This window comes from Stegostoma tigrinum, chromosome 12 (assembly GCF_030684315.1).
Source record: "Stegostoma tigrinum isolate sSteTig4 chromosome 12, sSteTig4.hap1, whole genome shotgun sequence".
Classification (NCBI taxonomy): domain Eukaryota; kingdom Metazoa; phylum Chordata; class Chondrichthyes; order Orectolobiformes; family Stegostomatidae; genus Stegostoma; species Stegostoma tigrinum.
This window is the reverse complement of record NC_081365.1, coordinates 44,939,193-44,958,827: the sequence shown is the minus strand read 5'-3', so window position 1 is coordinate 44,958,827 and position 19,635 is coordinate 44,939,193. Positions and strand designations below refer to the sequence as shown.

The 19,635-nt window shown below is 41.8% G+C and overlaps 1 protein-coding gene across 3 annotated transcripts in view; it reads left to right on the top strand.

Annotated features, from left to right (window-relative positions):
- si:dkey-100n23.5 overlaps positions 1-19,635 on the top strand; it is a 195,712-nt gene that overhangs the window by 140,956 nt on the left and 35,121 nt on the right. For all 3 annotated transcript variants that reach the window (XM_059650315.1, XM_059650314.1, XM_048540087.2), the window contains one exon: positions 565-647. In XM_059650315.1, the coding sequence (XP_059506298.1) occupies positions 565-647 (83 nt within the window). The remainder of the gene's footprint in view (positions 1-564; positions 648-19,635) is intronic.

Sequence of the window (19,635 nt, the reverse complement as noted above, 5' to 3'; positions counted from 1 at the left end):
TTGACGCATGTAAGGGTCAAAATATTATGGATTGTGTAAAGGATAATTACATATTTTAATATTATCAAACAATACTAATACTTTAAACAAAACAAGACCAGTAGACATTGCAGTGCTGTTAGACTAACCGTACAATTCCAATGTTGTCCTCTAACAAGACGTCTCTAATCAGCTGTGGGGTAACTTTTTTTTATCCACCCCAAATATATCCATCTTTCTCCCTGATGGACAGCTGCTACGGTTTACAGAATCTAGTGACTCAAAAGAGAAACTACCTTTTAGGTGTGCTTCTTACTCATTACATCGTCATTGCAGGTTTCCTCTGAGTCATTATGGTTGCACTCATTAATAATTTTCTTCCAATACAAGGATTCATTCACTACTAGCCAGATGCTTAGTGAGCTGTGGGTGTAATTAGTTTAAAATACAACTACGGGTTTGCTTTCTTTTTATTTTTATTAATGAATTTCATGTTAGATTTTGTGTTTGATACAGTTGTGAGAAATGATTTAAAACTGACAGAAAAGTATGTGTTTAGAATTATTTTTATTTATATATATGCAGATTTTATTGATGCTGGAAATCAAGCCACTTAAGTGGTACCCCTCTGTATACCTGGCTGTGTCCCTTTTTCCTCTCATTAACAGGTGAGTGAAAATAATTATTGCCAATGCAACTGTTTCTGGTAATTGTTAAGCTATGTCAAGAAGGATAACTGCTCACTGATTATTGTCAGATTAAAACTGAGTCATCCTTTGTCATCTTGTGGGTGCAGGATAAAGGTACTCTTTGAATTCTCCTATTCAGGAAGATTCCATCTAGTCTACCAGTACCTTATTGAAAATGACAAAATGGCTAAATTTATCCTTAATTTTATGAATTTGAATTCAGTTTGTTCTATCCATTGTCTTGTCGGTAGCTAATATAGTGAAATTTTTAAGCTAATGCTCTGTAAAGTTTAAATACAATCGTTTTTTGAAGTGATTTTTTGCACTTTTAGAAGTAATTTAGTTTGAAACACCTTCCAGACTCAGCATATTTTCATCTTTTATCCCTGGATCCTGAGTTTAATGACTGTCTTGAGAGATGGGATAAAATGCCCCTACTTTGCTGATTGTAAAAGTCTTGAATGTTTATTTGCAAAATAATCTCTATTGGCATTTTTTTTTAAAAAAGGCTGATCAGATACACAAAATATAAGGAAAAATAGATGGAAGATTTAAGAGGAATCCGTGAGTTAATGCCCTGTTTTATCATTTCTCTTTTCCCTTGGAAAAGAACATTACCAGCAATAATTAAAAGGGCTTAACATTGAATAATTAAATATCAGACTTGAAAGGCCTTGGGTTATTTCTGTGTAAGTGAATTTTTTGAGAGAGAGTTACAGTCTTGCCTGAAGGTTCTAAGCTTTGGAATCCTTAGAGTCTGAGAATCCAAGCTTAAGTTACAAGGAATTCAAGCCCAGATGCAAATTTAGCCATACCATCTTTTAATTACAAAGACCTTTTGAGGAAGTAAATTTTAAAAACTTATATACATACTATGAAAAAGCACATGCTTAGAGAAAATGACTCTCAAAGAACTGCATTAATTAAAAAGAAAAACAACTGGTCCTAATCAGCCAATACAACAAACATTGGTCTTTCTTGTTTCCATACTTTAGTATCCTCCCAATTCATATTTTTTTCTACTGTTCTTTTTTCCTCTAGTTATTTCATACTCTTTCTTTTTCTCTCTCCCTGCATCCTTCTCTGCGTCTCCCGTAGTCGTATGTTCTGCTTTCCCTGTCCCTTTGTAGTTTATGAGGTGTAAGATTTAATGCACATTTATTTCTACTGGTTTCACAGCACCTCCCTGCAAAGGATCATCCTGAGTACCATAGATGTTGATCATGGAAAGACAAATTAGGGATGCTGTCCTCATCTTAGAAAGTCAGTTACAAACAGTACTACCAGTGAATATATCTAGCGAACGTTCTGGTTTTAAATTCAACATATTGATGTATTTTAATAAGATACATATTCACATATTATTACAGCTTCCCAATAATTATTACTGAAATAGCATCCTACTCCACTGGGATGAGATATTTTAAGAGATGTTATGTTTTTTTGAAAAAATATTAGAAATTGACATTTTTTCCTAAGCCAAGTGTTATTTTCAGAATTAACTTCTATCACAGCTTTTCACTCAAAGTTTAAGGTGTGCCCTTTCAGCGGTTGTAGGTACAGTCTTGAAACAGAGCATTTTCGTGGAGAATTCTGTCATTATGTACTTTTGAAAGATGAAAAAGAGGATGAAATGTGGGTTGCAAACTATATCAGACTACAGTATGGATAGGATGCTCTTCAGAGGGCCAGTACAGTTTGTATGGGCGAAAAGGCCACTATCTACACTAAAGGGATTCTATGAAATGAGAAATTTCCAGCATTACTGTTGCAGAAATCCACATTTTTAAATATATGCTCCAAATTCAGGACTGACAATGAGCTTAAACAGTCAGCCAGTTAGTCCTGTGCTTGCAACTTCTTCAGTCTCGGGTTCCATCTGCACCATGTTCACCGCTTCTTCATGTCTCTCCAGAGATGCAATCTGTGATTGTAGGAGTGACAAAGGCGAGAAAGACAGAAGCCGTGATTGGAGAAGCTGGAACACCAAGCGCAGAAGAGACAGAATCTAGGGGCTGGATTTTACATTGCCTGCCTGTTGTGTTTTGGCCACAGGATTGGGGGATTTAGGATAGGTACCCAGTTCACCATCAACCTACCCAGCTGCAAGGGCACCCCCATTATGTGAAGGGTGGTGGGTGCCAACATGAGCTGCTGAGTCCACCATGATATCCAAATCAATAATGAAAGGTCAATGGAGCATTCTGTAAGTTCTGTTTACCCCATATCATCCTGCCCAGGCCATAATACAATGGACAAGAATGGGCAGTGGGCTTTTTTAAAAAATGCTAGGAAGTAACAAACAGGCTACTATTTTGAGGCATCTCCTTCATGCATCAGGGTCAAATCTCCCATACTAGAAGATGGTAGACTCCCTCTCTTCTTCACCCACGTACTGCAGAGCACATTTCACCCCACGACCCCCACCCAATTCCAAGATGCCTGATCTTCCCCTGCCTAGCCGTGGTGTCTTATCTTGTCTAGGATCCATGGACACCTTGGGACTGGTTGCAAACCAGGCACCATTAGTGCTGAGATTAGCCGATGCTATGGCTGCCACCCAGTGTGACTGATTGGAAGCTCCCAGTATGGGAGTCTGAGGAGCGAGAGCCCCGCTATCCACTAATTTAACCACCCACAGGGCATTCTGGTTACAGGATGGAATTCTGTGAGACCCATCAGCTGGGTGCCAGACTTCCTTCTGGGGGAGGGGAGCCGTCCCTGCCCTGCCTGTAATATTCTGCCGTATGATTGGAGGAGCAGCTCCCTCTCTCCTGTGGTTTGCAGCTCCACCAATTGTAGCTCTGTCCATGCCAGGCTGTCAGTGACTGAAACAGGGATTGTGTTGTCCCATTCTCGGTCCTCTCACTCCTTGGACCCCCTTGCCCCTGTTTTGCAGCTCAGCAGTACCGGGCATCAACCTGTCTGCCCACTTTTACAGTTGGAAGCTTCAGTGAAATGCTCGACCTGCCTTCACATGTTCTTGGAGTTAGGGCACTCCTTTCAACATTGAAACAACTCTCAAACAGGACCAAGCCTTTACAAGATAATAAAATGTGAGGCTGGATGAACACAGCAGGCCAAGCAGCATCTCAGGAGCACAGAGATGCTGCTTGGCCTGCTGTGTTCATCCAGCCTCACATTTTATTATCTTGGAATTCTCCAGCGTCTGCAGTTCCCATTATCTCCGAAAGCCTTTACAAGTCTAATTCACATTCCATTCTCAGTGCAAGTGGCAGCCAATCACAGAAGTTTAAATTCTGCTAACCCTGGGAGTCGGTGGGCTTGAAATGGACATCAGTTTCTAGCTGGTAACCTGAAATGGAGACTGAGAGATCCAGCAATGTGACAGATGTGTTGGAGATGGCCCAGGTGACGACATGTCCATCATGGGCCTCCTGCAGTGCCACAATGATGCCACCCGAAGGTTGCAAGAACAGCAACTCATATTCCGCTTAGGAACTCTGCAGCCCAATGGTATCACTGTGGACTTCACAAGCTTCAAAATCTCCCCTGCCCCCACTGTATCACAAAGCCAGCCCAGCTCGTCCCCTCCCCCCACTGCATCCCAAAACCAGCCCAGCCGGTCTCTGCTTCCCTAACCTGTTCTTCCTCTCACCCATCCCTTCCTCCCACCACTAGCCACACCTCCATTTCTTACCTACCACCTCATCCCACCTCCTTGACCTGTCCGTCTTCCCTGGATTGACCTATCCCTCCCTACCTCCTCACCTATACTCTCCTCTCCACCTATCTTCTTTTCTCTCCATCTTCGGTCCGCCTCCCCCTCTCTCCCTATTTATTCCAGAACCCTCACCCCATTCCCCTCTCTGATGAAGGGACCAGGCCCGAAACATAAGCTTTTGTGCTCCTGAGATGCTGTTTAGCCTGCTGTATTCATCCAGCTCCACACTTTGTTATCTTGGATTCTCCAGCATCTGCAGTCCCATTATCACAGTAGAAATAGACAAGTTTTTTTTTCTGATTGGCAGGCAATGTCTAGTGGAGTATTTCAGGAATCGGACTAGGACTCCAGCTATTCACAATATATACAAAGGATTTAGATGGGTGGCCTTAATGTAATATCTCAAAATTTACAAATGACACAAAGTTGGTAGAAGAGTAAACTGTGAGGAGGATACCGAGATGTTGCTGCTTGATTTAGACAGGTTAAGTGAGTGGGCAAATGCGTGGCAGGTGCAGTATAATGTGGATAAATGTGAGGTTATCCACTTTGGTAACTAAAGTAGGAAGGCAGATTATTATTTGAATGTCCGTTAAGTTGCAAAAGGGGACTCTTCCGTGAGACCTGGGTGCTCTCATGCACCAATCACTGAAAGTAATAAGTCTGCAGATGCAACTGGTGGTAAAGAAAGCAGACAAGAGGATTTGAGGAACAAGGATGTCTTTCTGTAATTATACAGGGCATTGGTGAAGCTACCTTTGGGATATTGTGTGCTGTTTTGGTCTCCTTATCTGAGGAAGGATATTCTCCCTATAGATGGAGTACAGTGAAGGTTCACCAAGTTGATTCCTGGGATGGCAGGACTGATATATGAGGAGAGATTGATTGAATTAGGATTGCATTTATTGTAGTTTAGAAGAATAGAGTGGGATGTCATAGAAACCTACCAAATTCTAATAGGAATAGGTAGGTTTGATCCAGGAAGAGTATTCCCAATGGTGGGGGAGACCAGAACCAGGGGTCATAGTTTAAGGATAAGTCGTAAACCTTTCAGGATTAAGAAGAGGAAAATGTTTTCTCCCCAAGAGTGTGAGCCTGTGGAATTCACAACCACTGAAAGGTGTTGAAGCCAAAACATTTTGCTTTCAAGAAGGAGATTGATAAACACCTTGTGGCTAAAGGGATTAAAGAATATCTGAGAGTGTGGGATTAGAGTGTTGAACTTGATTGTCAACCATGATCAAATTGAATGGCCGAGCAGGCTCGAGAGTTTGAATAGCCCTGTTCCTGCTCCTATCTTTTGTCTTTCTGTATATGTAAGTTAGAACAGATAGAAAAAGCCACCACTTTAGACAATTACCTCCATTAGCTGGGAGAAATTGGTGATCCTACTGATTTGAATTTGACAAAAATTGTGTGTGCCAATGAACATCAGATCAAATATCATGGCTGGAGAAACAGACCTTACAGCTTGTGTGGATGAAACTGCATGTGTAAGTGGGATTAACCATGAATAAATGTATGCTACAAGTAGCCTGCAGCACAAGCACTCTGAGAGATTTGGAAATGTGTATAGACAGTGGAGAAGTGATTTGTAGACTGGCAGGTAAAGGTCAGCAGTCCTCAAGCCAAAGGCCTTTCAACCTTCCAAGTCCAAAGAGAATGTGTTCTGGGAAAAGAATGAAATTTTCAGAAGACGTAAATTGGTGATGTCAAAGAATCATGGGTTAGACAGTGGTAAATTTAAACTTAGTTAACATTTACACATTCAGTTAAATAACCATGGGGAAAATAGCTTGGGGGAGATGTATAAGAGAACAATTTGGAAAGAGTTGGTGTTGAGGCTGCATTAAGCTTTACCCAATCTGATGATGTCTCACTGTGTTTGGCTGCCGAAGTAGCAATCTAGCTCGAGGTCCCAATGGAGACAGATGTGTCTTCCCTGACTTCAGATGGACTTTTGCATTTATGCCTCACTGGTCAAACTAATGTGTGTGCATTGTTATTATTTAATAAACTACCTAGCTATTAAAACAAGTGTCTCTTCTCATGAAGTCTCAATAATCAGTTATCTTCTAACCCTGATAATTAGATAGATACTTACACTCAGCATAGAAAGGAGGAATGGAGTTTTTCCATTGGAAGGTTCTATTAAATGCTTGACATTTTGTTACGATGCCCAAACAGAGGCTTTCTAAAGCCATTATTGTTAATTTTGAGGAGTGGGAAGAAGCATTGCAGGCAGCATTGTATGTAGGGAGTCAGTGGACCTAACAATCTAGCTTCTGTTCTGTAGTGACGTCTGCACCCAGGTGTCCTTGCAGTGTCTATGAGTTCACTTTCAAATCTTCTGCCTCAGTAGTTTCATCATTCAATAAGTTTCCTTTGAAAAACTTTCCTTTGAAGTTTCCGTTGACTTTTTTTGCATTTTAGTGGCTGCCAATGTTAATCTTGTTTAAGTTGTTCATTTTAAAGCACTAGAAAGGAGGAGTCCAGGCAGCAGACCATGAAGGGAGTCATTGCACTGCCTGCCTGCCTATTTAAAGGTTATGCCCACGCGCTGGTATCCTTGGAGAGGGAGGACCCAGTGTCTCCTGGTGAACGTCAGTGTCTAATGACAAGTGGGCACCGCAGGAGTTGGGTGTAACATCACCCCTCCTCTCCTGTCCCCTGCCAAAGGATATTTTGATTGAAATTTAAAAGCTTCCTTTGCGGTATGATTTTTCTTACAGCTTTTTGTCGAGGGCTGCTCATTCCCATTTTGGTTTGATTAAGGCTGTTAAAATCATCGAAAGGTGACTCGGTATCAGCATTCTACCCCAACCACAAGCCACCAACAGTTGGCACCGCAACATATGTTATCCTGTGAATGGTTCCTAGTTTGATATCTGTATATCATACACAGCACCCATTTGACAATGTTGAGGTGGAAACCACGTGCACATATTAATGAGAAAATATAAACTGTTGGGTTCTGATTTTCATTCCTGTTCAGGGACACAGAGCTAACAAATTTTGGCACCACGAATTCAACCTTTAAAAATGACCGTCTGCATTTTTGTCTCGTGAGGTAGCTGGATTGCGAGTCAAAGGATAACCCAGGAAGAAAGGAGGAGTCTGGTAATTGCTGAAGTAGGCTGGTAGAAAGTCTGAGATAACAAAGTGAGGAGCTGTATGAACACAGCAGGCCAAGCAGCATCTTAGGAGCACAAAAGCTGACGTTTTGGGCCTAGACCCTTCATCAGAAAGACTGCCCGGGGATTCAGGCATTGTGTTCAAAATTAAAATTTAAGTATAAGACATCCCTCCTGCTGAAGCACAAATCCCATAATTACTTATAGAACATAGAACAGTACAGTCCAGAACAGGCCCTTCAGCCCACAATGTTGTGCCGACCATTGATCCTCATGTATGTACCCTCAAATTTCTGTGACCATATGCATATCCAGCAGTCTCTTAAATGACCCCAATGACCTTGCTTCCACAACTGCTGCTGGCAATGCATTCCATGCTGTCACAACTCTGTGTAAAGAACCCGCCTCTGACATCCCCTCTATACTTTCCTCCAACCAGCTTAAAACTATGACCCCTCGTGCTAGCCATTTCTGCCCTGGGAAATAGTCTCTGGCTATCAACTCTATCTATGCCTCTCATTATCTTGTATACCTCAATTAGGTCCCCTCTGCTTCTCCTTTTCCCCAATGAAAAGAGTCCGAGCTCAGTCAACCTCTCTTCATAAGATAAGCCCTCCAGTCCAGGCAGCATCCTGGTAAACCTCCTCTGAACCCTGTCCAAAGCATCCACATCTTTCCTATAATAGGGCGACCAGAACTGGACACAGTATTCCAAGTGCGGTCTAACCAAAGTTTTATAGAGCTGCAACAAGATCTCACGACTCTTAAACTCAATTCCCCTGCTAATGAAAGCCAAAACACCATATGCTTTCTTAACAACCCTGTCCACTTGGGTGGTCATTTTAAGGGATCTATGTATCTGCACACCAAGATCCCTCTGTTCCTCCACACTGCCAAGAATCCTATCCTTAATCCTGTACTCATCTTTCAAATTCGACCTTTCAAAATGCATCACCTCGCATTTATCCAGGTTGAACTCCATCTGCCACCTCTCAGCCCATCTCTGCATCCTGTCAATGTCCCGCTGCAGCCTACAACAGCCCTCTATACTGTCAACGACACCTCCAACCTTCATGCCATTTGGAAACTTGCTGACCCATCCTTCAATCCCCTCATCCAAGTCATTAATAAAAATTACAAACAGTAGGCCCAAGGACAGAGCCCTGTGGAACACCACTCACCACTGAGTTCCAGGCAGAATATTTTCCTTCTACTACCACTCGCTGTCTTCTGTTGGCCAGCCAATTCTGTATCCAGACAGCTAAGTTCCCCTGTATCCCATTCCTCCTGACCTTCTGAATGAGCCTACCATGGGGAACCTTATCAAATCACTCTGAAATACCTATTCTTTCAACTCGCGTTCCTTCAGAATTTTAGCAGTCCCAGTGACTTAAATCACATTTTATGCTCAAATATGCCCTTAAGTTGTAAAATTACAGTCTGCACTCAAACTGTCTTGTTCATAAAAATCAGAATTTGACATGTCTCAAGACGTCTTGACAAGATTTTACATTTCTTGACAGGTTGACAGTTGTTAACACTCCTCGACAGATTTACACCTCTGGACAGTTCTAGGTAGTTCCTAACCATTTTTACCATTTTAAGGTGTTTATAGACTTTTTTCAGCACAAGCTTTGCCATAACTAACAGTCCCAAAGAGCACCTGACCCTCCACCCAAGCAGCCACTAAACACTACCCCCAGGATGTCCCAGGACCTTATCCACAGAGGTACCCCAGCTTTTCAAAGGAACACACTGGCTATTCAAAAGAAATGCACTGAGAATTTGACAAGCTCTTACCTGGTATGATCTCCACATTCTGGGTTTCAGCCACTGTCAACTCCAAAGTCATATTTCATTGGAAACAATTGGTTACTGGGTCCAAACTGTGTGAAACCACGCCCCTGTGAAAATGAGTGATGTTACGTGTAGTAAATAAAAACCGAAGGAACTGTGGAAGCTGTAAATCAGGAACAAAAACAAAGTTGCTTGAAAAGCTCATCAGGTCTGGCAGCTTCTGTGAAGGAAAAATCAGAGTTAACGTTTCATGTACAGTGATTGGACCCAAAATGTTAACTATATTTTCCTTCACAGATGCTGCCAGACCTGCTGAGCTTTTCCAGCAACTTTGCTTTTGTTCGATGTTAACATATCGAAATTTTGAACACCCTTCAGTATTTTCACTGTGAAGAGATGGTTACCATGGTGAAAATCAGAACTTTGGTACTTGATCCTATGATTTCATTATCCACTCACTCCATTTCCTTCTCAGTTTCTGTAGTATGACCAATTCAAATTGGGGAACACACAAATCTCAATTACACACAGCTAACTTTGTAACATGAGCCTTTGAATTAAGAGCACCCTTTAAAAAATTATGTACTCCAAAACTAAATAGCAATGATTTTTAATTTTAGCATGTAGAGTCCCACATTTCTGGACCTGCGTACAAAAATAGAGCATTTTCAAAGTTTAGTTGCATAGCTTGTTTGTCAGTTCAGTTTAATCAGAGACAACATGAAGCATTTAGCAAAAAAATACAATACGTCACATTGTCATTTAGAAGATATTTAGAGATAAACTGCACTATATCCATGGGATAAGAGTAAAAGAAACAGGACCATCTTTTTGCCTGGATCAGGATTTTACATTTAGTTTTTATTGTTGGACCCATAATTCCATAAATCATGAGGAAATATTGTGTAGGTTAGATATCAGGATTTGTAGTTATTTTCAGTTAATTAAACTTAATGACCACACTAAAAATGTATATTACTGAATGAGTTACTGTGTAATATAACAATTTTCAGAGAAAAGTTGTGGTTTGCAGCTGAAGAATTGTCTTTGAATTTCTGTAAGTGTAATGCACATTACGCACTTCCATGGATGTAGCTTTTGATTACTTCTTTTGTCAGAGCAACTGTCACATGGGACAGCATGACTGATATAGTACGTAAATGGCTTTGAATGAGTTATCTACAATAACCCCATATTTCTGGTTTCAGTACCAATTAATTTTACCAATTCGCCATTAATGCAATGTAACAGAAATATTGAATATTATTATTAGTGACAAACATCTAACTCCCCTGCTCCCTCTGCTGGCTAGCAGGGTGATTGGCAGTTTATAAACCATCTAATCACTGCAGGGTTAGGAACGTTCAAGTTACCCCCCTATCGTGGAGCTTTCCTACTGGTGACTCAAAGTGAGTTCTTTTTAGCTTGAATTTTTTTTAAAATTCATTCATGACAAGTGGCTGGTTAGGCCAGCATTTATTGCTTATCCCTAATTGCCCAGAGAGCAGTTTAAGAGTCAACCACATTGCTGTGGGTCTGCAGTCGCATGTAGGCCAGGCCAGGTCAGGTCAGGATGGCAGTTTCTTTCCCTAAAGGACATCAGTGATCCAGATAATTTTTTTCTGACAATCAACAATGGATTTGCAGTCATCATTAGACTTTTAGTTCCAGATTTTTTTTGCATTGATTTCAAATTCTACCATCTGCCATGTTGGTTTCAAACCTGGGTCTGCAGAACATTACCTGCATCTCTGGATTAACAGTCCAGCAATAATACCACTGGGCCATTGCCTTCCCAATGATTTTAATTTTATTGGAACTACTAAACTGCACCCATGCTGTTCATTTTTTCCCTGGGTCTGAGCAGCGCTTAATCACACCAGATAATGTTCTCTGCTGAAAATGGAACAGTTAACTGAACTAGGTACAAAACCAAACAACCATTCTATTCAGCACAACGGTACTGTTTGAAGTTATGACAATGATAGCACAGAAAACAGGAGTTTATTTTCCTCTACATAGATATTAAAATTTGTGCTGGTATAAATTTTGTTGTTGCTGGAACTGTATTCTTTCGAATGCGTTCTGATACTTCATTAATCTGCTGATGTCTTCTGAGCAGTATTGTACATTAAAAATTGGCACTTAATCCGTGAACTAGAAAGGTACCAGAAACCTGTAAGCGTTTACTCCAGAAGGGGAGGAGGGAGAAAAGTACCTCATTATAAACGTCAAAGCAGTCATGGTTAAATGTTTCCTCTCTGTCGTGTGATTGAATAATTTGCTACAACTAACATGCACCTTAACCACTACAGCCAACTGAATGATTCTTTAGTGGAGGACTGGGAAATATTGTTCAAATTCTCTGTAAAAAGTTCAATTCAGATCAATCAGTTGCCATTTTCTAACAGCAAGTGACATTTTTGTTTTGTAATTATCCCCCAGTATTTATGTTGGAAGGCTAGTATTGATCTGTAAGAATTTCTGCCTTGGAATTCTGATAGATGTAATGCTGAATATTAAGGTAATTGGTGCATTTTGAGCTGAACCTTGATCCAAAAGATGAGGGGAACACAGGACTTTGGATTCTCCCACCTGCAGTGGAGTAGAATCCCATGGGATGAGGGAGTGGTCTCCTGTGGTTTGGGACTTTAGGTGAGAGTTCAGAGGTATTGTGAGCTAAGAAAGGATGGGGTCCTGAGTAGGGGACTGGAGGCCAGGGTTGGAAGCACTGGGGGAGTGAGGGCTAATGGAGGTAGAAGGGTGGGGTGGAGATTGAGTCAGAATGGAGGCCTGTGCAAAGTGGACAAGTGTTAATGGTGAATAGGGCATCAGAGGCCGCCCTTAGAAAATGGAATCAGATACATGAAGTTGGGCAGAGGGAAAGGGTGTTCAGAAGCTTGTGGGTGGAGGGTTATGTTTGACAGGGCCATCAGAAGCCTGATTGAGATTAGAGATCGGGACAGGGTGATGAAGAGTTTGGGACAGGGTGATGAAGAGTTTGTTTGGGGACAGTGGGACATAGTGAAGGAATGGTTCAGACCCATGAGGCAGGGGGGAAGGTTAGAGACCAAGATTAAGCTGTTATTCAATTGGGGTTAAGGCAACAGTCAGAGCACCTATAATCTTATTGAACAGCACAGCAAACGCAAGAGACCAAATGAACTAATCCTGTTCCTATATCTTGTGATCTTATGAATACAGTTTCATCCCACGGTGGCTCAGTGGTTAGCACTGCAGCCTCACAGCACCAGAGACCTGGGTTCGATTCTAGCCTTGGGCGACTGACTGTGTGGAGTTTGCACATTCTCCCCATGTCTGTGTGGGTTTCCTCTGGGTGCTCCAGTTTCCTCCCACAGGCTGTGCTGGTTAGCTGGATTGGCCATGGGAAATGCAGGAATACAGAGATAGGTTAGAGGGGGTTTGGTCAGGTGGGATGCTCTTTGGAGGGTCAGTGCGGACTTGATGGGCCAAATAACCTGTTTCTGTGCTTTAGGAATTCAGTGATTCTGTGATTCACTATTACATCTGAAGTACCAACCCACATATGTGGGCCATTAAGACAAGTTGGCAACAGGTCTGGATCGTAAATCTGACTGTGAAGACTTCCCTCACCCAATCCAAATCCTTCCATTTCTAAATTAAAGTCATTCCTATTGTGTATATGTAAAATGGATTTAAAACCAGTGAGAACAACAGCATCATCGTTATCATCATCATCATCATCATCCTGCTCCATTGTAATGAGAGACATATCCCTCCGTCCATCTGTCTGCCTGTCAGTGCCAATACCAATGTAATTGAAAAGAATAATTTTACAGATCTTCAGACTTTACGTGGACCCTTTTTAGATGATAAGTATCTTTTATTTTGAAACTGTGTTTATGGGGATATAATTGAAGAACCAATTTAAAACGCCACATGTGCTTGTTCTTTCATAGATAATAATAGAAATACAATGGAAGATTGGCATTTACTACTGACATACATTTATACGATAAAAGCTAATTGAGACATCTGTGGTAAAAAGAGTTCTGTGAATACAGGGAGGAAGGAGATTTATTGAGTTAGTGGCAGCCTAATTACTAATGCTTCTCTGAACAACTTTTGAAGCATAATTGTTTAATTTTCCCTTTTTCTTGTGCCAGTGTATTTAAGAAGGGAGAACATACACTCGCTTTAAAAATGACTTTAATCCCACATTAAAAATTAAGGGGGTCATTTTTGGAGATGCCTTAGTGTATGACACACAAAATATGAGTTTCCACATTTTTGTTTCTGAGTTGACAGGCCGAATGGTTTCCTTCTCTCTGGTTTTGTTTATTTACAGCCTGCACTCATCAAACTGTACTCAGCTGTAACTATTTGTGCGGTGTCCTTATCTTTCTGGCAAGTGTGAGTTGCTTGCAGAAAGGATTCTACTGAATTATCTCATGGAGATCCTAAGATTCTGCAACTCCGCTTTTCCAACTGGCTTTTGTAGAGTACATATTATTGGAAGAATTTGGAACATTAAGTTTGAGACTGTCACTTACTTTGTTGAGTTGAAATAGGTACAGTTGCATGTACATAGATAACAAAGTGCGAAGCTGGATGAACATAGCAGGCCAAGCAGCATCTTAGGAGCACAAAAGCTGACGTTTCTGGCCTAGACTCTTCATCAGAAAAGGGAGATGGGGAGAGGATTCTGAAATAAATAGGGAGTGAGGGGGAGGCGGACTGAAGATGGAGAGAGGAGAAGATAGGTGAAGAGGAGAGTATAGGTAGGGAGGTAGGGAGGGGATAGGTCAGTCCAGGGAAGATAGACAGGTCAAGGAGGCGGAATGAGGTTAGTAGGTAGGAAATAGAGGTGCGGCTTGAGGTGGGAGGAGGGGATAGGTGAGAGGAAGAACAGGTTAGGGAGGCGGGGATGAGCTAGGCTGGTTTTGGGATGCAGTGGGGGGAGGGGACGAGCTGGGCTGGTTTTGAGATGCATTGGGGGAAGGGAAGATTTTGAAGCTTGTGAAATCCACATTGATACCATTGGGCTGCAGGGTTCCCAAGCGGAATATGAGTTGCTGTTCTTGCAACCTTCAGGTGGCATCATTGTGGCACTGCAGGAGGCCCATGATGGACATGTCATCTAAGGAACGGGAGGGGGAGTTAAAATGGTTCGCAACTGCGAAGTGCAGCTGTTTATTGCGAACCGAGTGTAGGTGTTCTGCAAAGCGGTCCCCAAGCCTCCGCTTGGTTTCCCCAATGTATAGGAATCCACACCAGGTACAACGGATGCAGTATACCACATTGGCAGATGTGCAGGTGAACATCTGCTTTATATGGAAAGTCATCTTGGGGCCTGGCCACTCCTCCCACTCAAGTCGCACCTCCATTTGCTACCTACTAATCTCATCCTGCCTCCTTGACCTGTCCGTCTTCCCCGGACTGACCTATCCCCTCCCCACCTCTCCACCTATCTTCTCCTCCTCTATCCATCTTCGGTCCACCTCCCCCTCTCTCCCTATTTATTTCAGAACCCTCTCCCCACCCCCCTCTCTGATAAAGGGTCTAGGCCCGAAACATCAGCTTTTGTGCTCCTATGATGCTGCTTGGCCTGCTGTGTTCATCCAGCTCGACACCTTGTTATCTCGGAATCTCCAGCATCTGCAGTTCCCATTATGTCTGATCACAGTTGCATGTACATGCTGTTTTTGTCTGCAACTATTAATGCATGTAACTTCCAATATATGCAATACTGCAAACATGACTGACAACCTTTAATTGGTTACCAATGTAATTCTTCATACATTCAGAATTACCCAAAAAATAATGTTCAGTTGTGTAATCACTTCTAATGTTGGTCACTGTGTTGTGAGTTCTGCCACCGTGGCCAGTTGGGTACTGTTAAAACCTTGCTTGTTGCTAATAGCTGAAGAAAATACGTTTTGGTACAATCTGCCTGACTCTGGGAAGAAAGGCCTATGCACCGAGCATTATACTGGAATTGAAATTCATAGGCCACGTTTGAATAAATTCAACATACTGCAGATGCTGTAAGTTTGTAACAGGCACAGAGAATGCTGGAGAAACTCAGCAGGTCTGGCAGCATCAGTGGAGAGAAAGAAATAGGATTAATGTTTCACGTCCAGTGTGATTCTTTTTTCAGAACTGGAAGCTCCGACGCTCCCAAATCTGCTGAGATTCTCCAGCATCTCTGCATTTGTTTCATATACCACACTACTGATTTGTGTGATAATGTATTGATGCAGCATCCTGTTAGTGGTGAACATCAGTCGTGTTGGTATGAGCAAGCTTCAACTGTAGCTCAAACCTTTGAGGAATTTTACCTTTCCAGGGTAATCTGAGTAGTTTTCAGGGCCAGGTATGACAGCCTTAGGGCCTTTGTGGTAAATAGTGAGAAATGACCTGATCAGGATAGCCAGTATCCCACTGAATGGCTTTGATGCACTGCATTCCAACATCGAGTTTACTTAGTAAACAAATGCCTTGGGACCTTTTACAAAGCTTCTGATAAGGCCAGTCTGTTTCTACATTTTGGTTGCTCACAAGCCAGGTATTTTCATTGGTCAGCAGAAATGTTTGCTCTCTTCAGGGATGCTTTGAGGACATCCCTAGGGTATATCTGATGTCTCCTTGGAGGCCTCTTGTTAAGAATGAGTTCTGAGAAGCACAGTTGCTACCTGAGTCTGGAGTTAAGCATAAGAAGAATATATTACTCCTCCGAAGCTGGTTTTGAGTGATGGCTGATTTCGTGATGTGCATTTTGTCTTGAGAGGATCCAGCAGTTGGGCCTGCTTTCTCACCACTGGATACACAGGATCTTGCAAAAGCACCACTGGTGATATTTCTCCAGTGCTTTGAGGTCATCCAAGCCTCCAAAGCTATAAGAATGGGAATTTCTTTAACTTAATAAACCCATGAATGTAGTATTGGATCTAGTCCAATTAATGTGTTTGTGTGAGCTGTGAATAGTATAATTACCACCTCCAGGTGATGCAAGGGGTGTGCCTTTGCAAAGAGAAAGTCAATGTCATTCATAAGTGACAAAACTATGTACAAAACTAAGTGTGCTCTATACGTACAGCAGGAATTTACCATGCAAGTACTGCACAGCACTGCAACTGGAACAGTGTGTGGTCTCTGATGGGACCATGAGAACCATGGCTCTTTGTGCATGTGAAGCACTCCTTCCTCGGTAGTGACAGTGATAGGGAGCAGCAGATGAAGAGGGAATTGGGCACAGTAACAGTCCTGGCCCCTGGGGCATGGCCTCCCAGCTCCAGGAAGAGCCAGCAGAGATTTGGGGAGGTGGGTTAGGGGAGGGTGCCAGTGTGGTGAAGAGGCTGAGGCTGAAGCTGAAGAGACCCACTTCACAGACAGTGCCAGGGAGGGGAAGCTCAGTGTCAGCCTGCACTTTGGCCCTGCCCTAGCCTCCCTGGACCCCTCATCCACAGCCTGGTGACATTGGCAGCCCACCCGAGGCCTGACGCAACAAGCTGACATCATGGGCTGTGTCTGAGCATGTGTGGGAGCCATTTTGGTGTTTTACATAATCACTCTGCAATGCAACCCACATGAAACATTGGTTTAGTTAATTCATAGTTAATTCAAGTTTGTAGAGACTGGGGGAGAAAACAAAAGTCCCATTGAATCAAGCGATGCAACAGTACAGAAAATAAGGCCTGAATATAAAAGAGAAGGATTTTTCTTTCAGCCTGTTTAAGTCTAGCATTGTGACACTTGTGCAAAAATGAATTCAATTATCTCATAACAATGGCATTTCACTGCACACCCCCACTAGAAAAGAGCTGGACTTCAAGAAATTGTAAAGCTATAATCGGAGATGTAAGCAGAAATTCAAAGCAACATAAATGGCAAAGGACCAGAAAGAAAAGAAATGGGGCAAAGGAATGTAAGTGTTGTCACGAATTGGCTGGAGATAGGACTTTGGCCTTTGATCAGAAGGCAGCCTGCCTCAGGGAGCTACTGGCCCAATCCGATTGGATCCGTAAGTCGTTCCTAATCTAACTCCCAGGGTGTGGGTCTCTGTGAGAGCGGGTGTCCCAGGGCAGGGCGGTGAAGCCTGTGGCTATTAGATTTGATTTATTTATTGTTAGGTGTATTTTGTCACAAAATACAGTGAAAGAAATTGTATAGTGTCACCATTCTCTGGCTCCACCTTAAAACAAAGGAAAATAAACCAAAACATAGAATATAAAGGCAGGAAAATAAAGAGAATGTGTTCGACTTCACAGTCCTTCGAAGTGTTTCACATGGGCCTGGTAGCCAGGCACTAGTCCTCTTCATTGTGCCATTGCCGCTTCAATGAAAGTGACCACTCTTCACTGCCATCTCGAATCCCCTTCATCTCACCTGTGTCCTGAGCAGGATCACTTTCTGGGCTGCCCTCCTGTTGCTGAACTCTTCCCACCAAGCTGTAAATTGAATCTAAGCGGGAAGTGACCTGAAGTGGTCATTAGTCATCCCCTAAAGGTGCCTCAATGCAACAAAGCCAGGCCAAACCACCGAAGCATCGTCCATCCCACTGTAAAATTGCAGGGAGATAGGACTGGGTGGGTCACCTGATTTTATGTGGCTTCCTCCATAAACCTACCAATTGGATAGTGTAATATTTTGCTGTTTGTTGCCTTCAAAATTTTACATAAATAGATGATTTTGAGAGCGTTGAATCTCCAAGATCTTCATCCAGAAGATCTGATCCTTATTAAAGTGCTGTGACTGGTAGCTTTTTTTTCTATCCTGAAGGCAAAAGCGTTTCCAACTTTATCTTTTAATTTACTTAGAATTTAATTTCAAAATGAGCCAGACATTTTTATTCACTGTTTTGCTCAATCAACAGTAATATGTTCCTATCCTGTCACAGTGCCTATTTTGTTAGCTATTTGTGTGAGAGTTAAAGGATCAATGATCTCATCAGCTCTAGCTACATTGTACCGATCTTAAAATGTTAAATGCTGACTTCCATAAAGCCTCAAAACTGTGAAGTGCCTGTCAAATCATTTAGTTGAATGTAGATTTCAGGAATGTAGATATTCTCTTCCTTAGTTGTAATGAGTCCCCTACTGTAATGGTTTCTAAGCAAAAACATTCGTGAACCTATGTTACTATGGAGACCATTTGAGCTAGCCTTGTTGGAGTCACACAAGATCAGGAAGGTGCTGGTCCTCCAAGTACAAGCAAAACTCGGGGACTTAAACCTGATGGATCAGTTTTTAATTTACCTCAAGTTAGGCAGACAACTCATATCAATGTCAATGAGCTTTATTCTCCCGGCCATATATAATGGCAGGAATTCTGTTGATCTGGCTTCCTGTCCAGAATGACTTGTTCATCTTCTGTATTAAGTAGCCTTTTAGTCAAAACGCTTAGCTTGTGAAGTTTATCAGGGATTGCACCAATCGGCTGAATCGACTTCATTTTGTTTCGACTTGCCCATCCCCTCCCCCATCTCTACCTCGTTTATTTGTTAACGGTTATTTTGTGGGCACAGTACAGTGGCGGAATATGATTTACAGAATGATTGAAAGTATATTTTGCTGTGAAAACCGCAACAAATGATTAACTATCTGGAGCATGTCAGCAAGATAGATGGCTTTGCCAGACAGGATATAACTCAGAATTAATTTGAGACACCAGGTTGCTCCAGATTTTGGGTTGCCTTTTAATTTTTTGACTCAAGTTTCTTAAATGGCCAATCCCATACTTCCTTTTTAAAACCAGTGAGCTTACCATGATCCAACAGTGCAGAAAAACATATTGTTTTAAAGAAATGTTTCCATGACGACAGAAGATCAATATGCAGCATTGTGCTTTTAAAACTCAGGCTGTCATTCAAGTAATCCATGCAAAAAAAAACCTGTGGAATAATTAATACAGATATATGAACTCTCCAGACTGCTACCAGTTAGATTTACTGCTCTAACATGTACAGTGACGGTTCCAGCTGTCTGAAGCGAGCAATAATCCCAGTACGGGGATAATTTGAATGTGCTTAATAACATGGAGTTTGTTGCCTATATTAGTTACATGCGCAAGTTTATAAACATTTGTGCTATTATTTAATATGAAATACTGGTATTAAGCTGTAATTCCCAGTTAAAGATGTTTCTAACTACCTCAATTTTAAGCCACTTCAATTCAATTCTTGATGAATCTAAGTATTACTCCAATCATGTTATGCTGACATTAACATAGCAAGTTCAAAACAAATTTGATTTCTTTTCACGGTTTTCTCTTGACAAAACTAGTCATGACAAAAAAAAGATAAACAAGATATTGTTTGCTTTTTAGTAGTCACTTATTACAACAGGTACCTTGACAGTTGTGCTCTGTA